The sequence below is a fragment of the Rhipicephalus sanguineus genome, chromosome 6 (assembly GCF_013339695.2).
Source record: "Rhipicephalus sanguineus isolate Rsan-2018 chromosome 6, BIME_Rsan_1.4, whole genome shotgun sequence".
In the NCBI taxonomy this organism is placed as follows: Eukaryota; Metazoa; Arthropoda; class Arachnida; order Ixodida; family Ixodidae; genus Rhipicephalus; species Rhipicephalus sanguineus.
This window is the reverse complement of record NC_051181.1, coordinates 167,680,440-167,700,722: the sequence shown is the minus strand read 5'-3', so window position 1 is coordinate 167,700,722 and position 20,283 is coordinate 167,680,440. Positions and strand designations below refer to the sequence as shown.

Below are 20,283 nucleotides of genomic sequence, written 5' to 3'. Positions count from 1 at the left end.
CGGTGCCTTCTAAGTTATTCCAGGTCCTGCGTTGCGTGGAAAAAAGAAAAAGAAATTCTAACCATCAAAGTCACACAAAACATCAGTTTCCATGAGGCAAGACAGTGTGTCTCGTCGTACTTTGCCAGGAAAAGATCTTTTGCCGAAGTGGTGCAATGGGGGGCAGCACCACAATGGCGTCAGGCGGCTACCAAAGCCATTCGTAGCATGCCGCAGCTGCCGCCATCGGCCTCCATGGTGGAAGCAGCCAAGGCTGCCCTGCCTTCCTTGAACTTGGCCATGCCAGGGGCCTCTTCCAACCGTGGCACCTCAGTGGTCAAGGAGGTCCCTTCGACCTCCGTACTGGTCGGGCCAAAGGCTTTGTCTCTCAAAGCGAAGCCAACACTGCAGACACACTACTCGCTAGAGCGCCCGTCCGGTGCCTCACAAGAGGCAATGGACACAACTCCAAGTGGAAAAGCACAGGCAGCGCCAAAGGAGCAGAGAGAGCCTCTCGACTGTTCTAAAGCAGGCAATACCCTAATTACAGGGCCTGTTAAAGACTCTGTAAAATAAGCCAGCCTTGTGTGACGCACAACACACTCACATTGAACATGGACACAATAACCCATTGGAATGTCAGGGGACTTCTAAATAACCTAGACAATGTACAAGAACTTTTAAATAAATTGTGTTCAAAGGTACTGTGTGTGCAGGAAACGCATCTAAATTCTACGCACAGAAACTTCCGTCGTCGGTATGTGATCTTCCGGAAAGATCACCAAGATGCTATCGCATCATTTGGTGGTGTAGCTGTCATTCTGGACAGAAATGTAGCCTGCCAGCATCGCCCAATACATACGGCACTAGAGGTCATGGCTGTTCAAGCCGTGCTTTTAAATAAACTCAAAATCATTTGCTCTTTTTATATACCCTCACATGATCAACTTCGCAGACACGATTTAGAATAGGGGAGCTCCTTGAACATTATTTGATGCTTGGGGATTTTATTGTGCACAGTAGCCCTTGGGGGAACTGTCGCTGTGGTGTGCGAGGCTGCCTCATTGAACAGTTTCTGTTTTTCTCCGGCGTATGTCTGTTGAATATTGTCATGGGGTTGTGACGTTGACACAGGCAGCAGTCGGCGTGTACAAGATGAAACTCTTTATTTGGCCGAACTTGTGGCCTAGAAACGGAAACTCAAACTACAGCAAGCAATGCACGCTGTACACCGATATTGGTAAACCGAGCGTCGGCCGTTCATAATATGAACCGTGGCAAGGCGTGTCGGCATTTATACATGAGGCATCGGACATTCGAGCCTCTTCGCTGGTGGCTGTATTAGTTCAAGAATAAACTCAGCTGTTTGCGTTTGCGCACTCAAACCTAACAGATGATCCTAAAATAATCTCATATGTTCCCAGCATAGGTCGGCAAACTCGCTCATGAGACGACTCATTCAAACTCGGATCGGGCCGTGAGTCTGAGTCTGGGCGAGTAATATTTTAGGGAGTTTGAGTCCGAGTGAGTCCTGCTGTGGAAAATTTTAGAGAGTCTGAGTCCGAATGAGTCCGGTCGAGGAAAATATTGGTGAGTCTGAGTCCAAGTGAGCCCTAACCACAAAATTTATTTCTTGAGTGAGTCTGAGTGAGCTCCACCTTTTATTGCCGACCTATGGTCCTATCTACTGACCTTGAGCATTACTATCAGCTTTATATCGGCTTACGTTTATACTCCAGTGTATTCACACATATCTCAACGCACTTACATTCATGCGCCACCTCAACAGGTGTGAGTTAGGGGGGAGGGTGCCATGACTTACCCCAGAAAACACTTTCACAGGAAGTTCTTGAAAGAATATGTTGTGCGAGTCACATTTCATAAAAATGTCATTACTGAATTGAAACAAATGATAATTCGTATTTGAAAAGGTATAAGATCAAAACGCATATCTTAGAGCACCGATTATGTGAGATATTGGCGTTAAGGGGCATTGTCACAACGATCGTAAAAGCGAATTTTACGACTCACGAATCGGACTCACTTAGGCTCACTCAGACTCAGGTCAAGGCATAGGCGGAGAGTTTTCATTTTACCGGAGGGGGCGGGGGCCCGAATTTCTCTCACTCTCCCTATATATATATATATATATATATATATTGTACCGGAGCATATGTTGACGTTCATGTGGTTCGTGCTCGCCATGTTTCTGCCTGAACCAGCTTGGTTGACTCGCGCCTTCTACATGATAATAAGAAGTGTTTGTGGGCGAACACGCGTGTTGCGTTTGGTGGAGTCGCTGGGTAGTCCCCTTTCACGCCCTGGAGCTCCGCAGCCGTACGCTACCATCCGATTCCAGAATGACCGAACGCGTCGATCCCTCACAAGCCTCTTCCACCCCCCCCCCACCCCCCCCCTTGTCTCTCATGTGCTCTGGTGTATTTCGTCTGCGCGACCCTCCAGTCTACAGCGGCACTGAAGATCGTGATGTCGAGGACTGGCTGGCAGACTACGAACGTGCCAGCGCGATTAACAAGTGGGATGACCCTGCGAAGCTGACTCACGTCATCTTCTACTTGACTGATTTGGCCAACCTATGGTTCATCAACCACCAAGCCGATATCCTCACTTGGTCAGCTTTTAAAGAGACCGTGACGTCGTTTTTCGGTCGTCCAGCTATGCGGAAACTTCGCGCTGAACACGGCCTGCGGGGACGATCTCAACAAATTGGTGAGAGCTTTACGAGCTACATTGAGGATGTCATCGGCCTCTGCAGGCGTGTGGATACGAGTATGTCGGAGGCTGACAGAATACGACATATAATGAAAGGCATTGACGATGACGCCTTTCATATGCTTGTGGCCAAAAACCCACTGACCGTAAACGACGTAATTCAGCTCTGCCAAAGTTTTGATGAGCTGCGCAAGCAGCGAATTTCTACACGTCGCGCTAACACACAAACAGCGGACCTTTCAGCTCTGGGGTCCAGGAGTATTGGTGCTGACTACACCGCATTGCTGCCACAAATTCAGCAATACATCCGTGAAGAGGTTGCTCGTCAGCTCTCCCTTGTGGCCACCATCAACGAGCCCCCCACTGCACTGGACCACTCACTTAGTCGTGCTATCCAGACACAAGTTGCCGAGGCTCTCCCTTCGCCGGTGCCGCCAGCACAAGTTGCTGCGCCGCTTGCTTATGCCGAAGCCGTCACCCGAGCTCGTGCCCAACCGACGCCCTCTTCATTCAGCCCAGCCACCAACTACTACAGGTCGCCACTTCCGGTACACCCGGTAAATGTACCCTTCTCGCCTCCCCGAGCACCTGTGAACCCTTGGTGTACTCCAGATAACCGGCCCGTCCGCTTCGCTTGCAGTATTCCGGGGCATGTTGCTCGCTATTGTCACCGCCGTGGACTCTATTTTCGTGATGCTCAGCCCTCCGGCTACATCCCTCAGCAACCAGAACCCCATGCTACACCTGATGCGCCTGACTCCCGCTCACGTCGACCCGACTTCGCCTCACGTCGATCTCCTTCGCCCCGCCACCGGTCTATTTCCCCCATGCTTCGCCGTTCCAACCACGCCCAGGAGGAAAACTAGCAGTCGCAGTTCCTGAGGCAAGAACTGCGCCACTGACGAAATTTTCAAGGCCTCATCTTTCGTCCCCTAACGAGATTGCGGTGTTTGTCGACGGTTTCGCCACAAACGCTCTTGTCGACACAGGCGCCGCTGTTTGTGTAATCAGTGAAGTGCTGTGCCGCAAACTGAAAAAAGTGACGACTCCGCTGTTTGACATTTTTCTACGCACAGTGAGTTCGCAGCATGTCAAACCTTCGGCCACATGCACTGCTCGTGTTGTCATTCAAGGCGTGCTTTACATAGTCGACTTTGTCGTCCTTTCACGTGCGTCTCATGAAGTTATCCTCGGATGGGACTTCCTTTCTGCTAATGATGCGGTTGTCGACTGCGCTCGTGCACAACTCGCCTTGTCACCGTTCAGTACCACAACTGTAGATCTCGCTTGCTCGCCCGAAAAGGTGGTTGTCGCTGCTGACGTCGCCATCTCTGCTTTCTCTGTCGCCATGGTGTCCATTTCTCGTACCTCTGTTTCTGATTCGACCGCCCTCTTTATGCCGTCTAAGGAATGCACTCGTCGCCGGAACCTTGTCGTCCCGTTTGCCGTCCTCACGTTTGCCGGTGGTTCCAGTGCCGTTTACATGTGCAATCCGTTCCCCTGCCCTTCTACTTTATTACAAGGCGAATGTATCGGGCGTCTTGACGCTTACGATGCCATCTTCCCTTTCAATGCCCCTTCCGACACGACGCTAATGCCCGTGAATGCCGTCACGTCTGCTGCCGCACCCTCACTACCTGACGAAGACGTACTGTTGCGCAGCGTGGACACCGCGCTTACGCAAGATCAGCGCAATAAGGTCGTTCAACTCCTTGACCATTTCCGCGCCTCCTTCGACCACGGCTAACCTGCCTTGGGACGCACGTCAGTTGTTGTTCACCATATTGACACTGGTCATCATGCTCTGCTGCGCCAGCGTCCCTACCGAGTCTCCCAGGCTGAGCGCGACGTCATCACTCAACACGTCGACGACATGCTGCAACGTGGCGTCATTCAGCAATCGCACAGTCCTTGGGCTTCTCCAGTCGTCTTGGTGAGGAAAAAGGACGGCTCAATAAGATTTTGCGTAGATTATCGGCGACTAAACAAGATCACACGCAAGGATGTCTATCCTCTGCCACGCATTGATGACGCCCTGGATTGCCTTCAAGGCGCGGAATTTTTCTCTTCCCTAGATTTGCGCTCTGGATATTGGCAAATGCCGATGGCTGAACCAGACCGTCCAAAAACGGCATTTGTTACCCCTCACGGCTTATATGAATTTAACGTAATGCCCTTCGGCCTTTGCAATGCGCCTGCGACTTTTGAAAGGATGATGGACAGCATTCTCCGGGGACTTAAGTGGCGCATCTGCCTTTGCTATTTGGACGACATAGTTGTCTTTTCTCCTAATTTCGAGACTCATCTCACCCGCCTTGAGCAAGTTCTTCAGTGCCTTACAGCAGCCGGGTTGCAATTAAACTTGAAGAAATGCCATTTTGGCGCTCGCCAGCTTACGATTCTAGGCCACGTCGTCTCAAAAGAAGGAATTCTAGCAGACCCTGCCAAACTTCGTGCCGTTCCCGAGTACCCCAAGCCTACTACCCTAAAGGAGCTTCGTAGCTTCGTCGGCTTGTGTTCCTATTTCCGCCGTTTCATCCGTAATTTCGCCTCTATTATCGCTCCCTTGACGCAGCTTCTTTCCGGCAGCGCTGAGCTCTCGGCCTGGAATTCCGGTTGCGACGACTCATTTACGACGTTGCGCCGGCTCCTCACATCTCCACCAGTACTCCGCCACTTCGATCCCCATGCGCCTGCTGAAATCCACACGGATGCTAGCGGTGTCGGTCTCGGTGCCATTCTTGCTCAACGCAAGGATGGCTGCGGCGAGTACGTTGTCTCATATGCCAGCCGTACCCTAACGAAGGCAGAGTCAAACTACTCTGTAACAGAAAAGGAATGCTTGGCCATTATTTGGGCTATAGGGTAATTTCGCACTTATCTTTACGGACGCCAATTTGATATTGTCACCGACCACCATGCCTTATGCTGGCTATCGTCCTTGAAAGACCCTACTGGCCGCCTTGCTCGTTGGGCTTTACGCCTTCAGGAATACGACATACGTGTTGTTTATCGCTCGGGACGCCGACATTCTGACGCCGATGCCCTATCACGTTCTCCGCTCCCTCCTGACCCTGTCTGCTTCCCCACTGCCACCTGCAATTCATCATCTTTGAGCGTCACTGACATGCCGGCCGAGCAGCGCAAGGATTCCTGGATCGCCTCCCTGCTCGACGTACTCTCTCGCCCTTCGCCAGAATCCACCTCACGCTCCCTCCGTCGTCAAGCAAAACACTTTGCTGTGCGTGAAGGCTTGCTGTATCGCCGAAATTACCTGACGGATGGCCGTAGGTGGCTGCTTGTCATACCCCGTCATTTGCGCTCGGACATATGCGCTGCCTTCCATGATGACCCCCCAGTGTGGCCACGCTGGAGTATTCAAGACTTACTCCCGCCTTCGTCTAAGGTACTACTACTGGCGCGGCATGTATCGGCACGTTCGCCAGTATGTTCGGTCATGTGCCGCGTGTCAACGCCGCAAGACGCCTCCTCACAGCGCCGCTGGCCCTCTGCAACCCTTGTCCCGCCCGGCAAGACCGTTCGACCGCGTAGGAATTGATCTTTATGGTCCTCTTCCAAACACACCTCAAGGCAACCGGTGGATCATTGTCGCCGTGGATCATCTCACATGCTACGCGGAAACATCTGCACTGCCAGCTACCACCGCGAAAGACGTTGCCTGCTTTCTTCTTCACCACCTGATTTTGAGACACGGTGCACCTCGTGAATTGCTAAGCGACCGTGGCCGCGTGTTTCTCTCGAACGCCATCGACGCACTGCTAAAGGAATGCCGCATTGTCCATAGCACAACCTCGGCATACCATCCTCAAACAAATGGCATGACAGAACGCTTTAATCGTACCCTTGGAGATATGCTCGCGATGTACGCGTCTGACGATCACGCTAATTGGGACCGCGTGCTCCCTTTCGTCACTTACGCCTACAACTCTGCGCCACAAACTACCACCGGCTTCTCTCCGTTCTTCCTTCTATACGGACGGGAACCTTCGTGCTCCATGGATACCATTCTCCCCTACCGACCCGATGTTTCCGAAGCCACGCCTGTTTCCGAAGCAGCTGCTTATGCCGAAGAGTGTCGTCAGCTCGCTTGCTCGTTTACCGCGCAAGACCAATGGCGCCAAAAAACTCGCCACGACGCCTCTGCATCTAGTACCCACTATTCGCCGGGAATGCGAGTTTGGCTCTGGGTCCCGTCCACCACTCCCGGACTTTCCACAAAGGTTTTGTCGAAATACTACGGCCCATACCGTGTGGTGCAACAAACATCTCCCGTCAACTATGACATTGAGCCGATCGACCCACCATCTGACCACTGCTGTCGAGGGCGTGAAACAGTTCACGTATCACGGCTAAAGCCGTGCTACGACCCTCCTGTCGTGTCATCTCCTTAGGTCACCAGGATGGCTCCTTTTTGCGCGGAGAGTAATTGTACCGGAGCATATCGGTGTCAGCTCTGTGCCAGCGTGAAAGAAGACGTTGACGTTCGTGTGGTTCGTGCTCGACGGGTTTCTGCCTGAACCAGCTTGGTTGACTCACGCCTTCTACATAATAATAAGAAGTGTTTGTGGGCGAACACGCTTGTTGCAATATATATAATATATATATATATGTGTGTGTGTGTGTGTGTGTGTGTGTGTGTGTGTGTGTGTAACGTATGAACAAGGCGATGGTAGGAGAAGGCGACGAAGAAGAAGTGCGCGTGCATTAGAATAAATGCATGGCAACTGAACCACGACGCGTCTCTGTTTTGTAACGTTACACAAGTCGACAGAATCGACCTCATCAATCTGCCATGGCTAAGCCGAAGCCTCCGCTCAACATACCGAAGTACAAGGGAACACCAGAAGACGTCCCCGTCGACAAGTGGCTTCTTCTTTTCGATACGAAGGCGGTCGAGGCATCGTGGACACACAGCGATCGGGTCAGTCACTTCAGTGAATACATCGAAGGGGAAGCGTTCAAGTAGTACCTAACAGAGATTTTCGCCAAAGGCGAGACATGGGACGGTATCAAGAGCGGCATGCAAAACCGCTTTGCTACGACCGACGGAGATGCCTTCCGTCTCTTCATTCACTACCGGCTGAAAGGAGGGCAGACCATCAAGGACTACTACGATGAGAAAAAACGACTGGGCTCCTTGGCCGGCCTTAAAGAGTGCCACATCATTTCTGGACTGACTGACGGTGTTCCTCCTGATGTGGAACTAGCGCTCGCCGGACTGTCTTTCACCTCGTCATCAGAGTGGCTCACCGCTGCTCAACGCGTCGAGACATCCTTAAAACGGGTGAGAGGAGTTTCTTTTGCTCGTAATCCTGGCACTACATCAGGAGCTTCACGTCTCTTCAGCAAACCGCAGCAGCCAACGTTGACTTCTCGACCGCGTGCCCCACAAAACGAATGTAGATATTGCTCAGCTGCTGGCTTCCCACGGCAGTTTCATTGGCACAACGAATGTCCGCGCCGCGGCAACGTGTCCGCTATTGAGACTAGACCGGGAAACGAGGAGAGCGACCCAGAGTTTCATTAATACGCTTCAAAGCTCTCATCAACGGAAGGTCAGTAACTGCAATTCTTGATACAGGAGCAACCATTACTTGTATCAGTGAGGATGTGTACAAACAGCTCAAACTTCAGTTGATGAGAGACTCCAGCATCGCTGTCCAGCAAGTTACTTCAAGCATTCGAACTTTGTGTCGCGTAAACATTCACTTGCAAATTGGGAATGTAACAAAGAAAGTTTATGTACACGTTCTGCGAGGCATGAGAACGCAATTATTTCTTGGCCTAGACAGCGCTTCGTACTTCAATCTTTCTGTAAATTTGGAAAGCAAGTCAGTGACGCAAGGACGTCAAAATTTGAACCTACCGGATCATAATGAAAAGCAAACCATTGAATCCCCGCTGATGAACACCCTGACTTCGGAAAACTTATCAGAGCGTGAATCTGCAGTGCTCGACTCTCTTTAAACAAGTATGACGAGATCTTTTCGAAATCCCAAGCAGATATTGGATGCATCACTACTGAGCAACATAGGATCGCACTTACCAATGCTGTCCCAATTCATCGAGCACCATACAGATGTTCACAGGCAGACAAAGCGGAGATTAACAAACAAGTTGACGCCCTCATTAAGCAAGGGGTTGTGAGGCCTTCGTTGTCCCCCTACGCCGCACCGGTCATCTTAGCGGAAAAGAAGGGCGAAGGACGTACTCGGCTATGCATTGACTACCGCAAGCTCAACGCCATAACGGTACCCGACTATCAACCAATTCCACGTATAGATGATATTCTTGACCACTTGGGAAAGGCGGAGTTTTTCACTACGTTGGATGTAATGTCCGGATACTGGCATGTCCGAATGCATCCCGATGACGTTCAGAAAACTGCCTTTGTCACGGCTAATGGTCGTTATGAGTGGTTGGTAATGCCGTTCGGGTTGAAGAACGCTCCGGCTACATTTGAAAGAGCCATGAAATCAATAATAGCCAAACATCAGCTCACTAATGTTAACAACTACTTTGACGATGTGGTCGTATACTCGGAGACATTTGACGATCATATACGACACCTTGAGGCTTTATTGAAAGCTCTTAAAACCGAGAACGTAAGACTAAAACGAAAAAAGTGCCAGTTTGCAAGATCCAGCATTCAATATTTGGGCCACAAGATTTCACGTGGAATAGTGACACCTAAGCAAAGTAACGTGGCTGCAATACTCAGATTTCCGACACCTAAACGAGAGAAAGATCTCCAGCGTTTCCTGGGCACTGTAAACACTTACAGACAGTACATCCGTCATTCCAGCGATATCGCTCTTCCCCTCACGAAACTACTCTGCAAAGGCAGCAAGTGGTCGTCGTGGACAGAAGCATGCGAGCAAGCCTTTCAGGAACTGAAGGAGCGAATGACTGAAGAACCGGTGCTTCGCATATACGATCCTTCTATACCATGTACTGTGTACTGTGACGCGTCTGCCGAAGGCATTGGTACAGTGCTGAAGCAGCCTGACGACAAAGGCAAGGAACATCCCATTGCCTATTATTCCCGCAAACTACTGAAGCATGAGATGAACTATGCTATTACAGAGAGAGAATGCCTTGCCATTATAGATGCCATTGATAAATGGCATTGCTACCTGCACGGAAAGCCATTCACTGTCGTAACAGATCACTCTGCACTTCAGTGGTTGAAGAATGTTAAGAATCCTCAAGGTCGTCTCTTCCGGTGGTCTTTAAAGCTGTCAATGTATGAAGTCAACATCAAACATCAAGAAGGCGTAAGCAACGTAGAAGCGGATACGCTCTCCACAGCCCCCATAGTTCAACTTCTGTCACACGACGAACTTCAACGATGCACCAATGAGCACCCAAGAGGACCGTATTCATTGGAAAACAACATAGTCATCGTCAAAAGAAAAGGGCTAAGGAAGATATATGTGCCACATGAACTGCGCCCTACCATTCTTAAGAACGCACATCAACATTTCGGGCATGTCGGAGTGATGAAGACACTGTCACTCCTGTCTCCACAATACTCTTGGTAACCGATGTGGTAAGATATGGTAACCGATGTTGCCACCTATATTCGGCATTGCGATACATGCCAGAGATGCAAGAAGACGAAAACAAAGAAGTATGGGACACTTGAATCACTGCCTCCAGCTGAAGAGCCTTTTGACCTCTTCGCAATGGACACCATTGGAGGATTTTCTGGATACGGCTCATCAAAAAGGTTTATCCATTTGGTTATTGATCATGCTACTCGCTACGTATGGGCGTTCGCTCATAAAAGTGAAAACAGTGACGCCTACATCTCATGCCTGAAAACCATTTTTGCTGCGGGAAAACCAAGGAAGTACCTTTCAGATCGTGGAACGGGATTCACTGCAGGAAAATTTAAGCAGTTCCTAAAGCACAACCGAATACATCAACTCTTCACTTCATCTCATCATCCGCAATGCAATGGTATGAATGAGCGGACAAACCAGACCATTGTAACCAGACTTAAATGTAAGATCAATGACGAGCCACAGAAGTGTTGGACAAAACTGCTCTCGGAAGTAATAGACGAGTACAACAGAACGCCCCACGAAGTTACCGGCTACGCACCTTCATTCCTGATGTATGGAATTCCATCGTATCCAACTATTCTGGAACAACGAGAAGAAACTGTTGAAGAAGCGCGGAAAGCTGCGGTTAACAATTCCATTGCCTACCACAATAAGAACAAAGTCATCTATGATAGGAAATTTCTCCCGATTGAGTTCCAAGTCGGTGACTTTGTCCTTTACGAGACACCATGGCATCCCAACAATGGCAAACTGAGTTCCATCATGGAAGGTCCTTACAAGATTCTACGCAAGGTCTCACCAGTGAACTACGAGATCAACCGCTCTGTGTTTCCTTTGGGTAGAAACTCTGATATTGTTCATGTTAGCAAACTGCGGCGTTATTTTGTACCTTCTGAACTGCGACTTTCTCGGGGGGAGGGGGAAAAGTGTAACGTATGAACAAGGCGATGGTAGGAGAAGGCGACGAAGAAGAAGTGCGCGTGCATTAGAATAAATGCATGGCAACTGAACCACGACGAGTCTCTGTTTTGTAACGTTACACACACACACACACACACACACACACACACACACACACACACACACACACACACACACACACACACACACACACACACACACACACACACACATATATATACACATACATACATACATACATACTGTAGGGGTTACTTTGTAACGAACAGATCCGCGCGTGCGAACCTGTCCCTCGTTTGGATCACACCGCGCCCTAGAGGAGTGTAGTTACTCGCTACTAGTGCTACGCAGCAGCCCTAACAGTCAGAGCTGTGACCCCCTATCCCGCGGTTCACGTTGAGTGCGACCGCGGGGGGTTTCAGGCCAGTGGGGACAGAGACAAGTCTTTCAACTGAAGGTGTTTATTCACCTCAGATGCCAATTGCAACAATAAAGTATAGCACATCAAGTTACCACCTCAGCGGCGGAGTGTTCCGCACTACTGGGGGGTAAACAAACGTTAACAAATAGCAAGCACACGTCGAGGGAATGATAAATGCTCATCTAACCTCGCGTGGCTGCTTTTGCACTCCGGTTCGGGGCGGTGGTTCGCACTCCATGGCCGTAGCGCTGCAGGGGTTGATGGCGGCGGTGGTGCTCACGGCTTGGGTCCGATGTGGTCAGTCACACCTCCCAAGACCGAAGACACTCCGGCCCCCAAGAATGCGACGCGCATTCCCGGGGTCTGGAGAGGAGTCTCTCCAGAAAAGGGCAAGGAGGGAAAACGGGGCATCTCGACTTCGGCCAGGGAACAGCGCGAGAAGGGCTGCGGGAGCGGCACTGTGCCCTCTCCCACGCAACCCCTCTTGCCACTGCGCGTACAAACGTAGCGCGAAGCCGAGGTGCCGCCGCGTTGAAGCCAGTGGGTTGCGTGTGCAACCCCACAATACATACATACATACATACATACATACATGCATACATACATACATACATACATACATACATACATACATACATACATACATACATACATACATACATAGAGTAGGCTAACGCTATCACGCGAAAGCTTTAATTATATGCCAGTGAGTTCAATTCAAGATGGCCGAAAGTAATTCTGAGATGGTAGCAAATACCATTTGCTACCACTTGTGGGAATCAAGCGCGCACTCCTTTCTGGCGCCTCGTTCCCCCAGCTAGCGCGTGTGCTGGCCCCGCGTGGCTCGAGCGCCGGGAACCGCCGTTAATCGGCAGTATGGCGACCATGGCGGCAGTGCCAGGCCTCTTTGTCTGGTGCGAGCCATGCGTCGGCTTCCCGGCGCGCGGGCACGCGTCCGGGCATGCCTCGACATGCTCACATGCTCACGCCACCCCGCTAGCCTACGTCACTGCGCTGCGCCTGTCTTCATTGGCTGCCAGTGACAACCCCCTTCCCCCTTGAGCTCGCTTCTGTCTGTCGCGGGCTTGCCCGCGGGAGATGCTCCCAGGCTAGCACGAGAGGTTGACGCGCTGCTCTAGCAGGCGGCTTCTCGTTCGTGTGCTCGACTGCTGCCCTTTGTGTGATAGTCGTAGCGCCGCTGGCAAGCGTACTCGATCGGTCTTGCGGAGTTCCCTTTACGGCCTGCAAGCCTGTGACTGTCGTACTGTGCTGCATCTTGGGTTAATAAACCCGTGTTGTTTGTTGACCTCCTGCCTCGAGTGCCTTTTCTGCGCCGTGCCGGAGAATCGACGAACGCGGCCGTAGTGTCTTTGTTCGCTGCGGCAGTGGAGAACGTCGCGTCCCTTGCCGGTCGCCTCGTAGGGTAAGCGTCTCGCAAACCTATCTCCACATAACTGGCGCCCAACTTCGTTTCGGCATGGCATCAGAGCAGTCCCCCTCGAGGCGCTCGTTCCTGCTTGATCCCCTGGCTACGAACTTGATCTCGTTCGATGCGGACGACGCTGGCAGCACGAGGTAAGCTCGCCTTAGCGGCCCTCGGCTTTCGGCCACCGGGAGAGATCCCGTCTTTGGGGCCTCCTTTGGTGATGACCGCTCGAATGTGGACTACAGTCCTAGCCTAGCCAGTATCGGGTTTTCTCAGCTGTTCGAGACACGCGGAATACGTGCTTTCGGGCCCCTCCAATGCGTCGTCTCCGTTCGCTGGCCTTTTGTTAGCAGCATAGCTGAGTGATTAACCCGCCGCACCAGAGCGTCCCTACCTGGGACACATGGTGCTGGCATTCACACGCTCGCTGGCCCATCGTTGTCACGAGCGTAAAGGGTTGACAATGTCGTCCGCGAGCCAGCTCGCATAGACGGCACCGTTGTCCGCGTTTTCCGACGATCATTTTCCTCATGCGTGCCTTGGCGACGCCTTCGGCAAATGTCTGTGCTCCGTTGTCGATTCGTTTGCCTGTCGCATGAGGCATCATGCATACGTCGGTGCGGAAACCCTACTCTTCGCTGTGCCGTTTATTGACCCCTTGGGCCTGGCGTGCATGGCGGAGAACAGGCGCACGACCCTACAACGGCGGCGCCTGCCTCGGAGCCGCTGCACACAACTGCGGCACAGCTCCAGGCAAAACGCTGCCTTCCATCTCGCGAGCAGCACCGCTGTTTCGTGCGGCGCTTCGCGGTTGGTTGTGTGCTGGGAGAATCGCACGCGCTGACAGCGCTTTGTGCATCTCCTTCGCTGCCCGTGATTCTCGGTCGCGTCTTTCTCGCGCGCACGAGTATCCTGAATGACTTCCCAAGTGGTAGCTACGGGGTCGTCCCTTTCGGCGCCCTACAACCATTTGCAACCTTCGTAGTGGCTACCGCTGCCTTTAAGTACGGCACGCCACACGAGATTTCGCTCGCCGGAAGCTTGTCTGCTTTGTCAACGGAGTGCCATTGGTGGAGGAAACAGACCCCATGGCGCTCGTCTGGCTTAAGCGCTTGCGTGAGCCTGCGGGCCGCCTCGCGCGCTGGGCGTTGACTATGCAGCGATACAACTTTGTTGTGTGCTACCGGAAAGGGAGTTTAAACGTCGCGGCTCACGCCTTGTCGCGTGCCCCCGTTTGTGCATGTGACACTTGTGTCCGCCTCTCCCGAGAGCAATCGCAACGAGTAGACTCCGGGGCCTCTGGCTCCAATGGGTCGAAAGGAGCGAACCCCGACGGCGAATTGACTTTCGAGTCGATCGCCACGGGTGAGCACGTCACGTCAGCCGGTATCCTGCTAAGCAGAGAAGAGCTACCAAAGGCACAGCACTGCGATCCGTTTTGGGCTCCAAGAGCCGTGCTCCCAAGGAGCGGGCGCGTATTGACAGTCTGGTATTGCTGTCGGCGCCGTGTGCCGTTTACGCAGTCTGGTATTGCTGCGGGCACGTTGGATTCGCATCTGTTTGTCGCCGGCGGAGTTCTCCTGCGCTGCACATCCCACCGGAAGAAGCTCCCCAGGAGTCTTTTAAGGTGGCGGTACTCCGCAGTCTAAGGAAAGCCACCCTCGGCTAATTCCGCGACTCGCGGTTGGCCGGACATACGAGTGGCCGTAAGACTTTCCAAAAGTTGTGCCGCTCTGCTACCTGGCCAGGCATAAACGTGACGCTCTTCACTCCTCGTGTGACAATGCGTGCAGTCTCGTGCGGGCAAGACCCCCGGGCTCATGCAGCCGCCTCAAACCCTTTCGTTGCCCGCAGCAGCTACTTGGGAGTGGGGGAGGCGGTCACACAACCGCAGGAAAACCGTAAGGCTGGCCCCAAGTCACGCCACCGGTAGAACCTGTGGAAACGCACTTAAGCAACCTTTCTCCCACTAACAGGTAGCTGGACTTTATTCCATACCTTGACAGTGAATGGAGATAACCGCTAAGGTGCGGCGGCACACGTCTGGAAGTGGTAGAAGGCCCTCTTGGCCGAGAATACCCTCTGGTGTGTTGTCCAAGCCATAACCTGGCAAGCGCCCCCTTTTGTTGGGCAGCACTGTCAGGCAGGCACCCTTTTCGGCAAGCCGGCTATGCCGGGGGCATTTCTGTCCTCGCCTGCATCGCCCCGTCGTCTCCCTTGCGCCTACCGTGCCACCAGCCTGTTCCAGACCTGATGGCCTGCCGCTCCCTGGTCCTTCCTGCTGTGGTCTCGTTCCTGCCTTCTGCCCTGCAGCCACCTCCATCCTGCCTTGCCCACCTGGCAGCTTCGGCAGCCGCCCTCGGCGATTGGTTCGCCCACTCAAGCTTTGGCCCAAGCCCGAGCGTGGTCGCTCCGGCCTCTGTTCCTGGCTGCCTGCTGTTCCGGCCTGCTGTTCCTGTGTGGCCCCCGTCCCAGAGACTTCCGGCGGTTGGCTGCCGCACGAAACTGGCAGCCACGCATCGTACGTTCCCGGCTGCCAACCTCTCCAGACTGGTGAACTTCAAGCGGGCTGGCTGCCCGCCCTGGTGCAGCTTCGCCGCGTTCCTCCTGGGCTGCGGACCTTCTTCCCGGCGGTGGGCTCTCCCTGGTGGTGGAACTTGTGGTGGAACATTTGGTGGGACGTTTCGTGTGGCCATGGTCGACCTATGGACTTGTCTCCTTGGGAAGACGACACCCCCCTGTTGGACTTAGCCCCGTTGGCCAGCCCCCTTGCGGCTGAGCGGACCTTGCCACTTGGCCTCGGACAGCCTCTTTCACAGGCTGGCCTCGGTCTTTAGGTGGAGGGAATGTGGGAATCGCCACCCCGCTAGCCTACGTCACTGCGCTGCGCCTGTCCTCATTGGCTGCCAGTGACAACCCCCTTCCCCCTTGAGCTCGCTTCTGTCTGTCGCGGGCTTGCCCGCGGGAGATGCTCCCAGGCTAGCACGAGAGGTTGACGCGCTGCTCTAACAGGCGGCTTCTCGTTCGTGTGCTCAACTGCTGCCCTTTGTGTGATAGTCGTAGCACCGCTGGCAAGCGTACTCGATCGGTCTTGCGGAGTTCCCTTTACGGCCTGCAAGCCCGTGACTGTCGTACTGTGCTGCATCTTGGGTTAATAAACCCGTGTTGTTTGTTGACCTCCTGCCTCGAGTGCCTTTTCTGCGCCGTGCCGGAGAATCGACGAACCCGGCCGTAGTGTCTTTGTTCACTGCGGCAGTGGAGAACGTCGCGTCCTTTGCCGGTCGCCTCGTAGGGTAAGCGTCTCGCAAACCTATCTCCACACACTACACCTTGTGCGAAGCTGCGGTTATGAATCTGGACGAGTAATGGAGTTGCTCATTGGTGGCCGAACTTTTAGTAAAACCCTTTACTGATAAATCAAAACTGCGTACAATCTTTTCTCGGCACTTTTATAAGCGGGCATGTCGAAGGGTACCAATATGTAGGCAACCAAGAAATTGCCCGTTTTTTTACTGGCGAGTAGGCTTGTGCGAAAGCGTTCACTGACTGACTGTGTTGGGATTCCTTTGTATTCTCAGTATCATTTTTGTGTTCTCAAAACCATTCACTACGGGGTTCAAGACAATTAGAGCGCAGCTCTTAGGCGTCCGTTCCTGCGTTGAGCGGCATCGCTGTTGGCGTCGGCGGTGTAACCGATAGCGCGAACGAGGACGAAAGAGAGCGAACGCGGAGTCTGTCGATATCACGAGATACTGGCCTCTAACCTCGCTTTCTTCCTCTGTCGCTCGTGCGCATGCAGGGCTGGCACGTGCACAGCGGCTGGCTTCGCTTGTCGTAACTGGGCTGTGGGCGTCAGTTGCAATGCAGAGTATATAGTGTGCGTAGCACTCGAGCGCTGGCAGTTTCTGTGGCAATATGTAACGAATGTTACATTGCTACAACTGCGGATAGTCAAAACTTCAAACACAGCTGGCGTTGCCCAAACATGAGGCTGCGCTCAGCGAATTAGGCAGTATCGTAATCGCCGGTGAATTTTTTAACTTGTCATAGCTTAAGATCGTCGCTTCAGTTGTTCATCAGCACAACAAATCCGTTTGAGGAGCATTTTTCCACTGAATGTTTGACTTGTCACTGGTCCATGTGCCGAACTTTAAATGGCTGAAATGAAAAAGAAGCGGGCATAAACAGCCTCCTGTGAAATAGCCGCCAGAGAGGACGACCCGGGGACCTAAGCCAAGCTCCTAAAAAGTACCCTGGGCCGGCGCCATGGGGGGCTCTGGCCCCCCATGAGGCAGTTCGGGGGGGCCCAAGCCCCCCAGCCCCCCCGTACTCTCCGCCTAAGGGTCAAGGCTGGGTAATACGGTGAGACTGAGTCCGAGTGAGTCCAGATTAAAAGAAGTTTAGTGAGTCTGAGTCCGAGTGAGTCCGGTTCAGAAGAATTTCAGTGAGTGTGAGTCCGAGTGAGCCATCAGAGCAAAATATACTTCGTGAGTGAGTCTGAGTGAGCTCCAATTTATTTGCCAACCTATGGTTCCCAGACATTCTGGCATGGTTTGCGCAAGGCAGCAGCTACACATGCAATGGGTCGGTAACATAAAAGATAGAAAGAAAAAAGCGTGTGAGGCATTGCCCCGCTCAGAAAAGGCATTGTCCCGATGCTTGTAAAAAACATGGAAGCGGAAATAAAAGTGCATACACAAAGGAAGTGCAATCGTAAAGCAAGAAAGTACAATAAGTACTAAGTACAAGCAAAAAAGTACAATATTAAAGCAAAAAGTACCGTCCTCTGGTTCGCTAACGTGCATAAAACGGCTTAAGGTGCACGACATGGGGGACTTAGGGTCGTGCACGGTGCCGAGAGTTCATAATGCCGTCCAGGATAACCATGTAATCTAGAGTGCCGAGACGTCGAAATACTTTGTCTGTCATGTGTGATGTATCTTTCATAGACGTTACGAAGCATGCACCAGTTACACATATCTGCATGTACTTCCTCAAACTACAGCAGAAAATTTCACCCCGGATTTTTACAGGTGCTTCAAAGTCTGACGATGGTGTGTCGTACGCCGCAGTCGGTCCATCCTTTTCAGATGCTGGTGTTTTCCACCCCAACATGAGCATTTTCACAGCAGAGGCCTATGTGAACTGGGGGCTGTTACACATTAAAGAACTTGAATTACGGCATGCAGTTATATACACAGATTCCTTAAGCGTTGTGAAAGCTTTGAAAACTCACAAAATGAACAAAAACCCTGTCATTGTATCGCTCTATTCACTATTATGCACCATGTATGCAATGAAACAGCTTGTGGGGTATGCTGGGTGCCAGGGCACTGCAAGATTGAAGGAAATGTGTTTGCGGACCAGCTGGCTGCATCTGTCCTTCAAAACTCCACCGATTGATCTATAGCTGTCCCTGTAATAGACCTGAAGCCCCTACTCGGGGCTTACTGGCAGCGGCTGTGGGACAGTGAAGCACACAATAAATTACTTGTTATAAAACAGTATCTTGAAAATTGGCCACCAGTATAGAAGTCATACTTAGCAGATTAAGCATAGGACACACACACAGCACACATTCACACCTTTTGTCCTGTAATGATCCACCCATGTGTGAGAAATGTGGTGAACCACTTACTGGGCTTCGCATTCTGATGCAGTGCAAAGAATTAGACTCTATTAAAAAAAATGCTTTCCATTACCCTACTGACAGCAAATACCACTCCATCCGAGTTACGTACGCGCTGCCGTACCAGACAATGACAAAGCAAATAAACACAATCATAAGGAAAGCATTCAAAGCAGCATTGGGGATTCCGGAAAATGCCAAAACCGAGAGGGTAGAAAAATTGGGCATATACAATAACTTTGAGGAGTATGCGAATGCGGTGCTTTTATCTCAAAAGGAAAGGCTCAATTCAAGCTATCATGGGAGAAGAATTCTGGAAAAGATGGGATACACATTGCGACCACTATATTGTGACGAGGAAACTGTGCTAATAGATGCGGAAAAACGCACACGTTTAACTGTGGCGCCTATTCCCAGAAATATGCATCCGACGTATCACGCAGGAAGGAGGAAAGCAAGAGCAGACTCCTTACGCAAAGCATTTCAAAATAGCCCAGAAGCCATCTTTACAGACGTAAGTAAAGCAAGCAGAGGGACACATGCAGCGACAATTGTAGCACAAAATCACACCACAATGGTGTCGGTAAAAACGTGTTTCACATGAGTGGCAGAGGCGACGGCAATAGCCATAGCCATATCTAACGCAGAAATCAGGGGAGGATCAGTGGTTGTGCTCTCCAGGTTCACAGGTGGCATGCTGAATGTTTCTCCGAGGAACGCTACTTAAAATAGCGTATAAATTATAAAATACTAAACCCATAACAGGAGATCATCACGTTATATGGTGTCCTGCTCACGAAGGTTTGGAGGGGAACGTCATGGCGGACCGTATAGCTCGAGGCATCACCAACCGAGCGATGGCAGGCCATGACGTTGAACCTGTTTCCAATTCGCGTGATATCCTTCTCCAACAAAGGAAGCAGCGAAGGGAATATGGGCTTCCACATAAAGACTTTGATAGCCAACAAAGCAGGGATTGGAGACGCATACAAACCAATAGCTTTCCCAATTTGTACCATCTAAGTAGAATATATCCCGCAAGATTTAAAGATACCTGTCCATGGTGTTCACAAGCACCAACACTCAGCCACATTACATGGGAGTGCACTCAGAGGCCCACACACATCGACAGCCCACACATCACTAAGCAACCACACATGTATCACAGGCAGTGGGAGGCATGGCTTGCGGACGAAGACAAGCAGAGCCAAATAGCTTTCCTTGACCAGGCCCAGCGAGCCGCTTGTGCCAGCGGAGCCCTGGACTGAGGGCCCGACCAAACTGCCTGCATTTAACTTTTTTTTTTCTGAATAAAGTTTCTTCGTCCTCCTCCTCCTCCTCCGTCAATGTTCGTAGGTAGGGAACCACTTTTTAAATATCAGTCATTGTTTGCGTTTTGAAAACATGGGCATAGCTTTCACGTCATTTATCCGGGCAATCTGTAGCAGGGCCTCTTAACAGAGGCTGCTGTGGTCGCTGCACTTAAAGAAAGCTTCTGCCCTGCGGTTCGTGGACTCAAGGGTGTCGACGAGGCATCCGTGCTCATACCATGTCCCCATAGTTTTATTGTCATGATGAGCCA

The 20,283-nt window shown here is 51.8% G+C and overlaps 1 protein-coding gene across 4 annotated transcripts in view; it reads left to right on the top strand.

Moving 5' to 3' along the window:
- Positions 1-20,283, top strand: part of LOC119397022 (zinc finger protein 277) — a 118,134-nt gene that overhangs the window by 31,242 nt on the left and 66,609 nt on the right. The window contains exon 12 of one of the 4 annotated variants that reach the window (XM_037664443.2): positions 18,106-18,256. The exons of the other annotated variants lie outside the window; for them this stretch is intronic. Within the exon in view, the coding sequence (XP_037520371.1) occupies positions 18,106-18,189 (84 nt within the window). The 3' untranslated portion in view covers positions 18,190-18,256. Of the gene's footprint in view, positions 1-18,105; positions 18,257-20,283 lie in introns of those variants that run through there. 4 annotated transcript variants of the gene reach the window in all.